At 44.0% G+C, this 17,224-nt stretch overlaps 1 protein-coding gene across 1 annotated transcript; it reads left to right on the top strand.

The window, feature by feature from the left end:
- The first annotated feature begins 599 nt into the window (after window positions 1–599).
- On the top strand, window positions 600–12,266 carry LOC105903222 (prolylcarboxypeptidase (angiotensinase C)). Its single transcript, XM_012830932.3, has 9 exons — window positions 600–1,255; window positions 4,673–4,813; window positions 4,972–5,073; window positions 5,491–5,672; window positions 6,144–6,301; window positions 6,568–6,731; window positions 10,000–10,167; window positions 10,481–10,668; window positions 11,043–12,266. Exons 1-9 carry the CDS (start codon window positions 1,085–1,087, stop codon window positions 11,251–11,253), a joined length of 1,485 nt encoding a protein of 494 aa, XP_012686386.1. The 5' UTR covers window positions 600–1,084; the 3' UTR covers window positions 11,254–12,266.
- Window positions 12,267–17,224: the final 4,958 nt, after the last annotated feature.

Below are 17,224 nucleotides of genomic sequence, written 5' to 3'. Positions count from 1 at the left end.
AGAGTGTAGAAAAAAACGTTTAGGCCTAACCGACACAAAAACGTTGGGCTATATTCAGAATTATTTATAGGATGTCGACAAATCTAATAATCCATTAATTATGCTTTTATTGTAGCCTACAATATATTTTTTTTAATCCTCGTCCTACTGCTTGCATAGGCGTCATGGCCTCTGGATATTAAGGCTGTTCAGTGCTGTTAGAAGTCGTGTAGAGTTTCGGCGTGGAGTTTATTTTTAACGCGTGAGGAAAGCGATTCTCAGCAAAAATAGACAGTAAAAAGATGTTTTAATAGTAGTATTGACATCATACTGTCAACATTAGATACATTTACACCTTCCACTGCAGTGTCGATGTCTGGGCTATGGCTTATGTCACACCCATGACAGAAATATCTTTCTTTTGTTTTGAACAATTTAAGCAATTGCATATAATTAAAGTGGAGGCTACATGTGTGTTATATACTAACCCAATGTAGGCTATAATTACATTATATTGATATGTTACTAGTTCCCCGTTGCGCTCTTTACGAGCCCGACATTTTTCATATTTTCATCGATAGAACTTCAAGTACCACAAACCATTGCGACATAGGGTAGTTGATGGATTTGCGACACACGTAAAGTAGTGTGCCCTGTTGTGAATAGTTTCAATAGTTTGGTGCAAAACTGGTTCTTCAGAGCATCTTCTAGCTTATTGTAGACAAAACGTATTATCATCTTGCCAAAAACCTTACGAAAAATGCAAACATTTGACTCTCCGTCCTTGTGGTAATATCGTTAGCTTTTTTTTGATGGAAAGTGTAGAGAAGCCACGTTACCTCAGCTGCAGCACACCTACATGCTACGGATACATTTATGCCAACTCAAACCTGACCAACGACCCTTGTGCAACAGGGTTGTGATCTTGTGGGGTGCATGTGATGTTGAGTTGCATCACTTGCTCAGCCAAGACCGCAGACAATCTGAAGATTTCCTTCCTTTTTCCGCACATGCAACAGCGAGCCAAACAAATAAATCCAGTGGAGCACTCATCCCCCTCAGTCTGGCTTAACCAGGGACCAGACAACAAGGAAATAAGTTTGCTATGAAAGCTGAATTCAGAGCTACCATGCCTGCATTAGTCAGCGTCTTCTTCCTATTAGTTGTGAGTTGTACTACTGATGTTTTCGCCTTGAAGTGGAACCTTTTTAGGCATAAAGTGCCAGGTCCTTTAGACTTTGAGATCTCTTACAAGACCTACTACTTTGACCAAAAGGTAAGATTTTCATATGCATTGGCTAATTGCTGTGACTGTTATTGACATCGCAATTTTGATACTCTAGCCTATTGATATAGGGGCCTGCAGTGTTACTGTTTATTTTGGGCTGTCTGTGCTTTATAAGCTTTTTACTACCTACTGTTTAACTTAGAACTACTCAAGCAGACAGGTAGAGATTTATGAAGGAAGTGTGAAAGATGGGCTAACGTGCCTTACTGCCTTACACATAATTGCAATGACATGCTTCAAATTCGATTATGTCTTTTTGCCTAGAGCTGTCAATATCTCTGAGATACAGAAATAACTTAAATAGACATACATTGCGTGCTGGCACTGTGTGCATGTGTGAGGCCTGGGGCCTGCAATTAGTACCCTCAATGGAAACCTCCTGTCATCTAAGTATTACATGATATAGCCAGGGTGATATACGCATTATTGTAATTTATACAATCCAATGGGTATTTAGAAGCCTGCAGTTGCCAAAAGTTTCTGGTGTAGTCATTAGCGTAGTACCGGTCCTCCTCTGGGGATTTCCTTAATTTTCTGTGTACATAATCTCAGCAGTGCTCGTTGTGTATTGTGTCTGCAGACAATCAGCTTTTCCGTTTTGCCTCCTCAGAAGAATAGGCAAGCTCATCAGAGGTTTGGCCCCGTTCCTGCCCAAGGCACCATATCCCCTCTTGGCTCTGTGCCTGAGAAAGGATTTCTCATTGAGCAGAGTGCTGAAAGTGAATTGAAAAGGCCCTGTTGCTATTTTCCTCACTACTACTACTACGTAGTTGTTTTACAAAAGACCCCTGTGTGGAAGCTTTCGGTTTTGGGTCTGCTGTTTATTACATTTTCGCTTTCTGTGTTTACCTCGGGGTGAAGTTTTCACCCAATGATTGTGGTATCCATGATCCATGGTATGTAATACGGCCTTAGCTAGGGAAAAGTGCTTCTTCGCTTGCTGTTGGACTGAAGGTTCTGTACGCGGTCATTTTATGAACATGGGAGTTTGTTAATGATACAAAGAGAAGACCCTCATAGGCAGGCCAGGGCATTAGTTGAATACAGAAGCTATAAATTCAGTGAATTCTGTGAACCTTGACTCCATTCACAATGCTTTGTTTTTTTATTACCACCAGCTCTTCTTGGGCTGTCCAAGTACACTGGTCCTCCACGCTCATTTGTCAAGACATCAGGAGTAAGGTCTCAGCCCACTGCAACCTTTTGTTCTTAAACACATTGCCTTCCTACGTTGCATCTATCTACCATTTGTCAAATCTGTGACCTAGGTCATTCATAAAAAAAGAGAATAATGAAACTCACTGGTAAAGAGTTTTGTATGAAGGTATATCTCACATGGACGTAGGACAGTGTTTCAGAGCAAAGCAATCATGCATGTCAACATCCTGTTGCGAGGTGGTCATATCATCCTTCCTGTCCTACTGGTAGTTGGAGATAGGGGGGATGCTCTGTTGGGATCAGCAAACGATCGAACAGTTGCCTGTAGGAAATCCTCTTGGCCGTTCCCACTGAAAAGGAGAGAATAGAGAATATGAGACAGGATGTCCACCTTAAGAGGGACTTCAGGTTGCAGTTGAAAGGTCAAGCGGTGTCCTCATTGTATCAGATTAGATCTTTCCCAAAATGTACTGAATGAAAATAGCAGCAGTGGGAATTGGTAGATAGTGTGCAGTGATTATTGTCTATTTTGGTACAATCCCCGAGGCAAAATGCTAAAAAATTAAATGTACATAACAAATAGGAGGTTAGTTGTGGCTTCTGCCTACTCTTACAGAAGCACTGCTGATTGAACTGCCATGTTTCCACATTTCATTGTGTGCTTTTGCAGTACTATACCAAATGAGGAAATGAAAAAGTCTCTTTGATTTCAGTGGTACTTTCCAGACGATGGATGACCTTTAATGATCACAACTTTATTTGAACTTAGGGTGTCTGTTTGGGTAAACTCTTAGAGTCATTTCTGATTATAGGGGGCCTTCTACGTAGTCTTAGTAAACATTACTTGCCACTAGATGGCGATACTTTGCTCTGAACTGAAAACAACGACTACCTGGAACTGCACACAAACATAGATCGCTTATATCATGGCTCAGGAACACTTCTTACTGCTCTTTTCAGATGATATTTAAATTGACATGAATCTTTGAAATCTTATTATAATATACAAACCTTAATCATGATAACATTGAAGTCACGAGTGTAGTGCAAAGGTCATTGCTCACAAAAGTGGTGTCTTATTTTCACAGAATGTATTTGATTTATTATATTGGCCATGCCATGCATGAGTTCCCGGATGTTGGACATCATTTGTGATTTCTTTCATGCCGGTGATGAGCAAATATGAAGACAATTAAATGCAAATTTCCAACTCAATCATTTCCTTGTCACGGAATCATAGCCCTCTGCCTCAGCATAACAGTTAATGAGAGCACCCTGTGCGGTGGCTAACTCTCACACTCTCTCTCCCTCTCCAGTGAGTGCATGCTGGCTCTCAGGCCGCCCTTGTCCAGATGCCAGGCTCTGCTGGAGGCGGCCGAATAAATGAATCATTCAAGCCTGAGAATCTGCTCCTTGTCATTGCCTCATAAAATGTCTGCCTCTTTTGTAGCTAATGGGAGGAGGGGGTACAGAGAGAGGCTAGAGGCAGGGAGGGAGGGAGAAGAAGAGGAGGGAGGGGGAGAGCAAAACAAAGGGGAACATTCTTTATTAGGGTTTTGGGTCAGTTTCAAGAAGGGGGATAACTGTGCAAGTAGTCCTATTGGGGTGAAGTAACAGCAGCAAGCAGCTGTGGAGTATCTATGTGCTTCTTTAAAATAAATAAATGAATAAATAAATAAATAAGCCCTCTCTAAACTGTAGATGGCAGGAGGGAGGAGGAGGGGTTAAGTAGCACGGACGCTTGGACCGGGGTACAGAGGTTTCGCTGTGAAAGGAAAACCGGAACTAATGTGGCATCCCTGAGACCCGAGCGCTGGATATTTTAATACAAATTGAGGCTAATTATCCTTCCGCTCGGCCCCGAGGTCGCCCGCCCCACCATGATGAGATGGCAGCGGGCCAGAGGCCTAGAGAGCACGCCCCAGCAGTTACTGTACTGCGCTGAGTCCTGGATGGGACTCACCGCAGACACATGCTAGGTACTAGTGAGGGGAGGCAAATGAAGAGGTCGCTACTTCAATTTAACAAGCTAATTGACATGGTCTGCTGGAGGTATGGCAGTGGAGTAGAATGGAGGACAGGGATGAGATGAGCATGCAAAGGATGAGCAGGAAGAAATATGATTTTTTTTGTATGTATGTATGTGGTTGTTATTTTAGGGGGCTCACAGAATAGAGTTGAAAAAACCTTTTTACTTTAGAGTAAAACAAATTATATCTAATCTCAAATTAAATTGTGTCATCACAGATTGACCATTTCGGATTCCTGGAAGATGGCACTTTCAAGCAGAGATATCTTGTTGCAGCCCAGCATTGGCAGAAAGATGGCGGCCCCATCCTCTTCTATACCGGCAATGAAGGAGACATCGCTTGGTTCTGTAACAACACTGTAAGAATGCTACTTCCCTTTCTCTCCAGATTAATATCCTTTTGTAATTACATAAATATCGTCACTAAACCCTCACATACTTTATTTGATCTTACTCTTCTTAATATTGCATGAATGCATGTATCTCAACAGTAGCAGTTGTTTTTTATGTGACACAGGGATTTATGTGGGACGTGGCTGAAGAACTGGGTGCCATGTTGGTTTTTGCTGAGCACCGTTACTATGGCGAGTCCATGCCATTTGGGGCTGAGTCTTACAGTGTAAGAGATGTGACTGATTCACAAGCAAGAGGGCGTCACCTCATCCTCACACAACATCACATCAGATCACACCACACCACACCACATCTTACTTCATATGACCCTGTTTGGCTTTTTGTCCTCCCTGAGGTTTTGTTTAGTTTCAATTTGTAATGTCTTTGAAGAATGTGTTATGGCTAGATGTTTCTGTAATAAGGGAATAATAATGTGTTGGACGTCAAGACAAACTAGGTCAAGTCAAGGCAATGTGCATGCCTTCTAGTAATAAAGCTAGAGGCATTATCACATTAAGTGCCAGTTTAAAATTAGTTCACATGTGAAAGTATAATGATGTGAAATCTTTATGCACACGAGAGGTTTCCAACATCCCGCAGCCTGTAGTAATGTTCTCCCCTGTGCTGTTTGTCCATATCATAGGATGCTAAGCACCTGAACTACCTGAGCTCAGAGCAGGCTCTGGCGGACTTTGCTGTGCTAATAAAGTGTCTGAAGGCAAGCTGGCCAGGTGCTCAGACCAGTGCGGTTATCGCTGTCGGAGGCTCGTATGGGGGCATGCTGGCGGCCTGGTTCAGGATGAAGTATCCACATGTTGTGGCTGGGTGAGGGTTTTACTTTGTGCCGGATCTAAGCCCCATCTTTATGAGTATTGAGATAGACAGATACATGAAGAGATATGGAGGAACTTTACTTTATTTTTAAGTTCAAATGTACTTTAAAATAAATAAATAAAATGAGCTACACACCTACACAGAGGGAAACAGTTTGAGTTTGTATGCCTACACTACATCTAAAGCTAACTATTTGTATAGAAAATGGCTTAGTTTGATGTGGCTTTTCTTCACAGAAACCCTCTGATGTTTGTTTGGCAGCTATTCTGAAAAGAACCCTTTAGAGTAATAAAGAACCTTTTTTCCCCCTTACTAACAATCGATTCCACTAATAGGAAAGGTTTTCTCTGGAAACTTTGCCTCTTTGAAGTCCACACGAAGAACTTTGGCATGTAGGAGTGTACTGTAGCACCACAGCCTTGGGGGGCATTTTAATGTGCTGCTTTGTCTTTCCCCCTCCAGTGCCCTGGCTGCCTCCGCGCCCATCTGGCAGTTCCCCGACATGGTACCCTGTGGTGTCTTCTACAAAATAGTTTCTGATGATTTTGCCAGGAGTGGAGTAAACTGCAATGCCAACATCAGGGGGTCATGGAACGCTATCGACAAATTGTCCTCTACAGGTTTGCGAATGAATCCAGTCTTGCATCGGCTTCGTTCTTGGCTTTATGGTTATATGATGCAACATTTTGAACTTCTTGAGTGTTATCAAAAGAGATCTGTAATGAGAAGATTTGTCAAAGGTGCATTAAAATGCACAAGGGTTTCTGTGCTAACATAAGAGCAGTTAAGTAACTGCTCAGCTGCCTTGTGTGACACAGCACGGACTTTAATGTTCAGTGTGGTGTGTTCAGTATTTCATTTCGGCGTTTGTGTGACCTGAACACAGATGAGGGGCTCCAGTGGCTGTCCAGAGAGTTCAGTCTGTGTGCTCCGCTCACAAAAGGAGACGGCCTAAAAAGCTGGCTACAGGAGACATGGGTGAATTTGGCAATGGTGGACTACCCATACAAAGCCAACTTCCTGCAACCCCTACCAGCCTGGCCTATAAAGGTACCACATCACCACCTCTTGCCTCAGTTTTCCATTCCTTTTCTCTTTCCTTACTCGGTATTTGTTCTCTTTGCTCCCTTTCAAATTCCTAATGGTAGGTAGTAAAATGAACACAAATCCACACATTCAAGGTTTGAAGGCAAATAGTTTTTTTAAACATTATATCCAGCACCAAACCATGCAAAAAAAAAAAAAAAGGAAACCTTTGAGAGTAGTTTACTGAGTTTTTGCTTCAGGTTGTTCATGGTGGTGGGGTAAATCTCCCAAACCTCCTGGCTTTCATTTTGGCTGTTTACAACCATCCCCAATTAGTCTCATTCATATGCATGAGGAGACTCGGTGGCAGGTTGGATTGAGGAGCTCCTCTCCCTCCCTCCCTCCCTCCCTCCTTCCCTCTCTCTCTCTGTAGATAAGACAGATGCCGATGGTGGGCTTTCACTCTCCACTCCAGTCTGCTCCAGAAGGCCCCTTTTGTGGGACCGAACCCTCAGATCTCAGAGGTGTTCTGAGCACTTTTGTCACGTGGGGCTGTGGAGAGGGGAGTACATTAACCGCTTGACGGTTTATTTGAAGCGCTGCTCTCAGTGCAGCTCCAAGGGGCTAGTTTCTTAAATGAAACCATTATGATTAACAACTGTGGGAGCTGACCCCAGATCAGTATTTCTAAGGCATAGTGCGAAACTGTAAGTCTGCAGAGCCACTCCTTTTGCTCTACTGAGTCCATCTATGCTACAGTGTACTTGTATTTCCAGAGCACAGGTGTGAATGTGCAGTGTACTCCTGCTGATGAGCTGTTGAATCAGAAATGGTGTTGAACGTGTTTTTGTGCAGAACTATGGTGATTTATGTTTCCTTACTGAACTGCAGATTCAGAGTGCGGTGAATCCATACATAGATAGATAGATAGATGGATACTTTATTAATCCCAAGGGAAATTTTAGGACATCCAGTAGCTTATACAATTTACACAACTCAGACACATGACAACTGATCGTGTACATGTTTGGCCCTGATCTGACATGGCTCTGGCAGTAGATCTATATATACTATACATACATACATACATACATACATACATACATACATGCATATCCTACAGAACATAACCAATCAACACCAGTGGCGTATCTTGTGCCTTGGAGCATCCAGATCTATTGCAGTATGTGTGACACAGAATATGCGTTCGTAGCACCTAAGTGCGATGCGTCTCACTGAGACAGTGCAGCATGTAATTATCCTGAAGTGTGATATTTCTCGGTCCAAAGTGTGAAATCGTTCATCAGGTGGTCGCCTCTGTCATATGCAGTGTACACTTCAGAATAGTATGCTAATATGACAACACACTTACTAATACAACATCAAAACAGCAACAGTTCATTCGCTCTCAAAGACCGCGTGAACATGCATTTGTCAAAGAAAAAAACACCCTGTGTTACAACTTGGATTGTAGTGCTTGTGTCCACAGTCAGCCTAATGAGGCTTGCTTACAAAAGTAGTTAAATGTATGTCAGTTAAGGAAGTGAGTTGTGAAATCGTCCCTGCTTAATCCATGGCTTTAAGCGGCACATTACAATCAGACCTATTCTAACCTATAGCCCATTGAGCACTCTCGTATGATTTAACTGTCTGTGACCTACACATGCTACTCGCTATTCATTCTGACAGGATTTCAGTTATTAGGTCATATCGTAATGAGAAAGACCACATCTGAGAGCCTTGTCATAGTTTGTTTTGGGGTGGGTAGATTTGCACCACTGCTCCCATTGTGCACTCGCATCCTGGTGTCTTTATGTTTCGGCCAGATTTTGGTAAAGACAAAATGCTAAAGAGGCATTTTGGGCTGTTAGGCAGAAATCCTGTAATGTATGCGACCCCTATAGGTGGTGTAAGCGGTTTAGGCAGTGGGTGCAAAGAGGGGCTTTTCCCCCCCTGACAAAGCTAATGTGATTATGGGAGTGACGGTGAGAAGGGGTATTGAGGGCTTAGAGGGGGGAAATCTGTTGGCAGAGATGAATGTATAAGCCTAATCCTATCTGAAAAGTAAGAGAAGATGCTTTAGGTTTTTTCTTCATTCTCTTCCCCCCCCCCCCCCCCCCCCCCCTCCTACCTCTCTCTCTCTCTCTCTTTCTCTCTCTCTCGCTTTTGTCACGGTCTGAAATCGACACTCGGACATGTCCGCAGCTCCCCCTCGCCTGCCAAGCTCTGAGTCGCACCCCCCCTATGTCCCCCTTCTGTGTTCCCAAAAAGGGCAGCAGGAAAACACCCCCCTTCACCCCCCCTCCAATCCCACGTTGCACTTTGCTGGCCTCTACCCCCCCCCCCCCCCCAGCCAGCCACAACAACGCACTAGCCGGCCTCTTTTGGCTCACAAAGAGCAGGCAGAGGAGGCACCGGTGCCGTCTGTCCCCCGCACCATGACGCCAAAGACCCAAACAAACAAGACGTCCCTGTCCGAAAAACAGTCCACTTCATCATCAGTGTCCAGCTCAGGGACGGCTCAAAGGCAGCATTTAGGAGCCACCACAGAGACAAGAGAGAGAGAGACAGAGAAAGGGAGAGAGAGAGAGAGAGAGAGAAAGAGAGAGAGAGAGAGAGAGAGAGAGAGAGAGAGAGAGACTCTGGGAATGTTGTGTGGTAGCAACGCTGTTAATGTGAGGTCCCAAAATGGCTCCCTTCTCCTCATTCCATACCCCCACTCACTCACTCACCCACCCACCCACCCCAGAAAATCAGCTCTGCCAGCGAAAGGGCTGTAAATTCTACTCAAGCTTGGATTCCATTCCAGTCAATTTCACATGCAAATCAGGTGAGGGTACATTGAAAGCGTTAAAGAGGTTTTTTTTCCTCTCCGACTTCACCTCTAAAGCACCAAAAGGGGACATTCAGATTAATGGCGCAGACTGAACACACAACTCTTTAGGTTTGGCAGGTTCTTTTTTTTTGAGCTGAAACTAAACTTGGGCAAGACATTTGTAAACAAACTAACCTCATTGGACCTGCACATGAAAATGTGCTGTGCATGTGAAAAGAGAGATTTCTCTCCCTTTATATGTGGTAACATGCAGCGTGCACCTCTCCCTTAATCCCCAATACAATAGTACGTGTATTTCATGCACATAGAGACCTTTGGGGAAGGAGTCTTAACGCTTCCAACAGTTTGCCTATACCCGTGCAAACATAATATGTATCTAATGAACTCTCAGCATGTCTGCCTGTCTACACCGTCTTGTATGTAAATGAATATGTTTTTGCATAATTGCATCACCAGGTGGTTTGCCAGCATCTCCAGTTCAGCCCGGAGGTATCTGAGCGGCAGCTCCTCCATGGCATTGCCCAGGCCGCGAAGGTCTACTACAACTACACCGGGGACGCCTCCTGTCTCAACATCTCCCAGTCTGCCACCGGCAACCTGGGCATGATGGGCTGGTTCTACCAGGTGAGGCTCAAGATGAGTTCTGTTGCCGGCTGTCAGACTCGCACCTCCCTCTGGTGCGCAAGATGTGATTGCAATTAGCAGTTAGTGCAATTATTGTACTTCAGGTTGTCACAGACACAAGTGCTAATTAATCACTTAAATGTGTAAGTGGTAAATGGTTAGATGGTATGGCCATTTAAATGTCAGGCTCCACTGAGGCTAATGTTATCCCCACAAGTGATGGGTTGCACCTTGACTAAATATGAGTCTATGTAATAAGGTCCTAATGTAAAGCTTAGAGCTCACTGCGTGTCCTGTTGTGTTTGTGTGCCAGGCCTGCACAGAGATGGTGATGCCCATGTGCTCAGACGGCGTGCAGGACATGTTTGAGCCGCAGGAGTGGAACTTCCAGGCCTTCTCAGATGAGTGCTACGCCATGTTTGGAGTGCGGCCGCGAGCCGACTGGGCAGAGGTTGTCTACGGAGGGAAAGACATCACTTCCTACAGCAACATCATCTTCAGGTCAGGTCTTTGGCTGACTGACACATTCAATATGTAGTTTTCGATGTAAAAAGAGTCTTGTTTCCCTAGTTCAAACCAGAAAATGAAAACAAATAAATAAGACACTTAAAGGAACAATCTGTAAAAAGTGAATCTTTATGACAATAGTATAGGTGAAGTTTTTAGTGTGTCCTTAGAATTACACCATGGCTTTAGGTCTCAAAGAATTACAAAAGAATTAAAGAAAACAACAGAATCTATACTTTTTTCATGTGCCCCTTCAAACACCCTTCGCACACTACTCTGCTGTAGTTTTTGACATCCACTATCGGCATAATTCATTCTAATAAATATACAGTGAAGTGTAAACCCAGTGGTATGCTTGTTGTGTGCAGTAACGGGGGTCTGGATCCCTGGTCCGGAGGAGGGGTGACCCGGAACCTGTCGGACTCTCTGGTGGCCGTGTGGATCCCGGATGGAGCGCATCACCTGGACCTGCGCTACAACAACGAGTACGACCCCCGGTCCGTGCTGGACGCTCGCCTGCAGGAAGTGACCATCATCAAGCAGTGGATCAAGCAGTCGGCAGCGCAGGGGAAGGTGTGACCAGGGGTCCCGGTGTCAGAGCCCAGACCCTGTGGAAACGTCTGTGGTTCTGACTGAAATAACGAACGGGTCGTCCTTGTCATTTGTTTACTTCACTGATGCAGCTTAAAACCTCTTTTCTTCTTAAATCTCAGCGACACAATCTGGAGCTGAACCAAAAAAAAAAGGGATCCGATTAAAGTTTTGTTTTTGAAGTTCTCGTTGCAAAACAATGATGCAATGCTATAGCCAGCCTTAACAGGAGAGTAAATTATGTAATCAAACTAATGCTTTAATTGGATATTTGGATGATTCGGTATGAAAAGGGGCCTGTCTCCATGTGCCTTAAGTAGATTATAAAACTGATCACTTGTATCCAGATGGCTCTAATGGAAAATGATGAAAAATGTCCAGTTGCATCATTATTAGGACAAAGGTCTGAGTTGGATTCTCTTCACCCAATGCTAATAATTCTCAGGTGCTATAATTTGAAATCTGAGACATTTTTACAGATTGGTTTTGTTCATGATGCCATTCACATAGCCAAAGACTACATTCATCTATACTGTGCCTACATTGGCTAAGGTATATTGTATGATTCCTTTTGGTAAATTTCTTTTTTGGTGAATTTGAGGAGGAACTCAAGCCGTCAAGCCAAGTTGTCAAGCCAAATGTAAAACAGTATTCTGTATTACTCTTCAGTACGATAGGGCAGCTTTAATTATGTTTGTGTTGAGTTGTAACTAATGCCATCACCTTACTTTTATGTTCAACTCTGTACACACTGCACTCTGTTCAAAAGTACTTGAAATGAATGAAAATAATGTGTTTTAAGGGCTGGACCCAAATGTCACAAGGCCAGATTGTGTTTCTCATACTGGCGATTTTAACATGGTGCTTTAGCCCTCTCATTGAATTAGTTAATGACTGTGTCACTCGATGCCATCCTGTAATGACGCAATATCGCGAAATGTCAAGAAGTGACTAACTCTGTCTTTTGTTGCTGGATAAAAAGCTGCCTATTGTTACCCCGACGACTGTTTGCTGTGCTTTCTTTTATGTCCCGGCACAGGGAAAGAGCAAATGGCTCTATCTGGAAGCTGTGAAAGCACATTGATATTTGATGTTCTTTTATATCATTCAGCCTCTCTATCTGTGTGTGTGTGTATGTGTTTGTGTGTGTAGGACTATAACTGTGATAAACATTCAATTTCATCGCCACGCGCCAGCATCTCCAGGAACCTATCTCCGGCGTAGCACCGCAAACGACCTCATGAACTGAGAAGAGGGGGACTGCATACCTCCACCCCCACCCCCTCCCCCACACCCCGCCCCTCTCTGGCCGCAGTGTCACGTGCTGACTGGCTGAGCCTCAGCGAGTTTAATGAAAGTGCTGGCGGGGGCGGGGGCTTCAATAAAGATGCTGGTGGGAGATGCTCCCCTGTGCAGAAGCCCCCGCCCCCCCCACAGGACCCCAGCCCCTCTTTCTCATTCAGGAGGGCTGGCAGCCGGCTAAGGTCTTTAAAATTGCTATACCTAGACAAGTAGTGTTTTTTTGGGGGGGGGAGTGCCCCCCTACTAGTATTATTATTAATGCTGCTCACTGAGTGCAGGGGAGGTTTGCTGGAGAAAGGCTGCGATGCGTGTGTGTGTGTGTGTGTGTGTGTGTGTGTGTGTGTGTGTGTGTGTGTGAGAGAGAGAGAGACGAGGTTGAGCAGAGATGACTGCAGAGAATAAAGAGAACAGCAACTGGTGATGGATGACGTCCAGGCTCTATTGTAGTCCCCGCCACCGCCCCCCCCCCCCCCCCAAAAAAAGCACTCCCTAAGCAGAGTGTTGGGGAGGCGTTGTGTTCATTTGTAAACGGTGTTGGTTTATTGTCAGGGATTCTCACTGCAGGCACCTGAGCCTGAGCTGCTTAATGCAGCAGTGAAGGGAGCGTCTCAGCAGAGCGTCAGTAAAGCCACAGACCAGTTAGAGAGAGGCAGTCAGTGGCATAGAGCCCTCTCCATGGTTAACTGATCACTGATACTGACATGTTTGAGAACAGAGAAAAGCGAATCTCTATGGACAGATAGACTAAAATACCACTTCACCATTGAATTTTACCACTGTACTGAGGTGTATAACAACAGGACACTTCTCCTTACCTTTCAGATAATTGGATTCTACTGCAGTAGAATCCAATTTGTTTAAACTACAGTCCAGTCATTTGTTTAAACTACAGTCCAACACTTCTAGCAACTCTTAGCCTGAACACCGGCACAGAGGAACAGGATGGAGGAATCGCCACGCCTCCCTCTGATTCCTTGCCTCTTTTTCTTCCCCCTCAGTCATTAATTTCTCCGGCCCTTTCACTCGTTCTCGCCTGACACTCCCCATCAATCATATACGTTATTAGTATTCGGCTGACCCGTGGGGACCCCGAGCGCTGACGCCGGTGGCCGTGGTGTCACCTCTCACAAGGAGACCACACAGCAGTGGGAAGAGATTAGGCTGAGCCCAGTCGCCCATCATCCTCCCCCGGCCCCCGGACGGAGGCTCTGGGTGCTGGAGGGTTGCTGAGTTTGTAACCCCCCCCCCCAACTCTCCCATCCACACAATACCAAAAAAAGAGGGTGGTGTTGACCAGTGTGTAATGATAACCACACAACGGCACTTTCTCAATAGTCAGTTTGTCTAAGCTGTTCAACTGAAATTGATATTGAGAGTCCGGAAAGAAAAGGATAGTTCCCTTCCTTTTTTAAGCTTTCATCAATCTTTTGACCACAGAATCGTTAAAAATAACAAATGGTTAAAAATGTATCATTTAATGATACGTTTTTGGAGACATTACTACAGTAAAAACACCACGTGCGTCCTTTATCCATATCGGTTTGGCTCGGTGGATTCTTGTTCTGTAACTATCTCATCAAAACAGAAAGAGTTTATTTCTTTTGACTTTGGTTTGGAGCTGAGAGGTCTGACTGCTAGCATTTTATTTGTTTTATCTTTCTGTTTAATTTTTTGCTCTGACAATCCCAATTTCCCCCCGCTGCTCTCACATTAGAGCATTGTAGGCTATTTCCACAAGTTCAAGTGTGCTTGAATCCCCCTTAGTGGTCTATTTAATGGGATGCAGTGTCTATTCTGGTCTGCACACCAACCCTGAGCAACCCTTACTCCCCCCGTTTTCTTGTGGTCTTTATGTGGCTTTATGTAGCCCTCGTTTCCGGAATCAGCACGTCAAACTCCCTCTCCGACGTGAATGACTAGCCAGCACAAAAAGCTTTGACAGATGAGAGCGGCGAAATATTTTCTTTGGTGTCAGCGTGCCAAAACAGGGCTGGTGGAAGTTCAGGGGAAGAAAGAGCTTGATGAGAAAATATATTTCAAAGGCAATGGCTCTGACTATAAGACACGCAAACTTTTATTTCGGGAAAGCCGAACAGTCTTTAGAAATCCACTATGATAATCGTAAATATAAAGAGTTTCCTGCATTTCTATTTGAAAGACCATCAAGCCCAAGCGCACATAACCAAGGACATTACGTTTTTCTAAATTAATTATTTTTGTTCTACTCCTTTGTGCTTTATTCAGCGACCATCCTTTGTCTTAAAACCAAGTGCACACACTTTAGTTGGCTTGAATAGTGCTGCAGCAGAACCGCAGTGAATGTGTGGCGTTCGCCCAGAAGCATATCGATGAAAAGCCCATAACTAGCTGGGAAAAGCTTGTTTTTGTGCACTGTTGCTACGTCCCCCATTGTTGCCCCAACTGTTTATTGTGTGACAATGTCAGCTTCAGTGGGCCTTCCATTCAGGACCCGGGCTTGCACTGGGCTACAGATAATTAGATCAGTGCTATCACTTTCACTGTCCCCTTTCTCCACTGGAATTTACATGATAATAACAGTTTCTGTGTCCTCTCTCTCTCTCTCTGTCTCTGTCTCTCTCGTTCTCCCTCCCCTGCCCCTCTAAAGCCTCTCACCCTTTTCCAGCACGCAGTGATTCACTGCCTCACCTTAAAATGCACTTTTACGAAAGCGAGGGGGGAAAAAGGAGGAATCCCTGGGAAAACACTTACACAGGGGTGAGAGGGACAGAAAGACTAAAAGTGAAGCACTGCCCAGCTTATCCAAACCTTAAGCTTATAAACATAGGCACGTGATTGGACAGCTAGCTCAGCCAAAATGACAACACACTAAACAAAAGTGGCACATATAATTGAGTGTGGATTTACTTTAAAAGTGTTTTTCTGCTTAGCAAGACAGTCAAAACAGGCATGGCAAACCTGTGGCCCTTTGCACTACTAAATTACATACAAGACGCATAGACCCCAAAGCAGACAGGCATAGGGTTTGCAGCTTTGGCAGTGCTGGGCACAATTGTGCTTTAGTAACGTTGAGTATTTTTAGTACAAGAAATCAAAGTTGGACTGATGCTCTAGAATCCCTTCATTTCCATAAAGCCTCCTCTGTCTGTGTTCCAAGATCCTTCTTTCATTTTTAGCACCGCCTTCCACAGTGTTCAACAGTTTTCCTCAATATTCCACAGTTTTCCACAGAACACTTTCACTTAAACTGGGATCAGGCCGGACCCCTGTGAACCCCTCCGCCCCCCGGACTTGGACCCCTCCCCTGCATTACAGCATTCACTGTGGGCCAAGAAACTTCCTGTAAATGCGCGATTGTTTACTGCGGCACTTTTCAGTCATCGCCGGAGATTTCTTAAGGTCAACATTCCTTTTGGCACACTGCGCTTGAACTGCACTTTATCCCCCTTTAATTTAACAGCTCCGGCAGCTTTTCTAGTTAAATCGACTGTTCATTATTGAGACCCATTTTACGAAGGGGCTGTGAGGTGCAGTTTAATGAATCTCTGGCACAAAGCTCCCTTTCAGGGCTTGGGGAAGAATAGAAGCTATTTAGACCCTGTAGGGCTGTATGTCAAAGACAACCCATAATAGTTGTCAGGACGGGGTAGAAATTCCCACTGGTGCAGGAATGCTCAAAAAAAAGAAAAAAAAAGAAAAGAAAAGAGAAGACAGAAAGAAAGAGAAAGAAAAAAAATCAACTTGTACCATGATCAAATTAAGACACAAGCAGGAAGGGATGCAGACTCTCTGCAGAACAGTGGAACCTGTTAAGTTCAGATTGTTCTCGCTGAGTAGTTTGTGACATGGCATCACACAAAATGTCTAGAAGTGATAGGCATGGTTGCCGCTAAATAAAGGTTCAGACAAACTGGTCAGTCGAGACATTTTACTTTCCAAACGAGCAGGATGTCATGGCTGAGAGACTGCAACACTGCAAGAGTGTATTGTGATATTGGTTTTTGTGATGGCACATCCTAATGAAAAGAATCAATGCAAACCATTTAAACCACAATTCCAGTTGCTCACTATTGCCCCTTTGAGAGTACTTAAGTAATCCCTTTAAGGACCACTGACAATTATTATGCAAAAGAAAACAAGTATTTGATGGAATTGCAGGCCTAAACTAATTACATATTACATATACTGCTAGGATGAGCAACACAACTTGAAAGACTAATGTGCAAGATATTTCTTATGTATTATTTATAAAATTTGAATATTTGCAAGTGAAATTTGTGACTCAACGTGATTATGTCACAACGGGTACTGGGGGCATGCAATTAAGTACTGGAGCTTCAGCCCTAATGGGATGTAACATGAAAAAGAGATATTTAAGCACTCTGTAAGATGATGGGGCATATCTGTGTTAAAGGGTTTAAAAAACATAACAAACTCCTGCAGGCCAGTCTACTACAAACAGTACTATGAAAAATGCTAAATTCTGTTTTAATTCTGTTTAATTTCCAACCATTCAACCATTGAAGTCACTATTTTGCCTATAGCAAACTTGTTTCACATAAAAAGTGATTTTTAGAGTTCCAAATGTGTAACCAAAGTGATATTTTCGGTGTTTCATAATGAAGCCTGATTGCATACACACACACACACACACACACACACACACACACACACACAC

Source organism: Clupea harengus, chromosome 9, assembly GCF_900700415.2.
Source record: "Clupea harengus chromosome 9, Ch_v2.0.2, whole genome shotgun sequence".
NCBI lineage: Eukaryota > Metazoa > Chordata > Actinopteri > Clupeiformes > Clupeidae > Clupea > Clupea harengus.
This window is presented reverse-complemented; position numbering and strand designations above follow the sequence as displayed.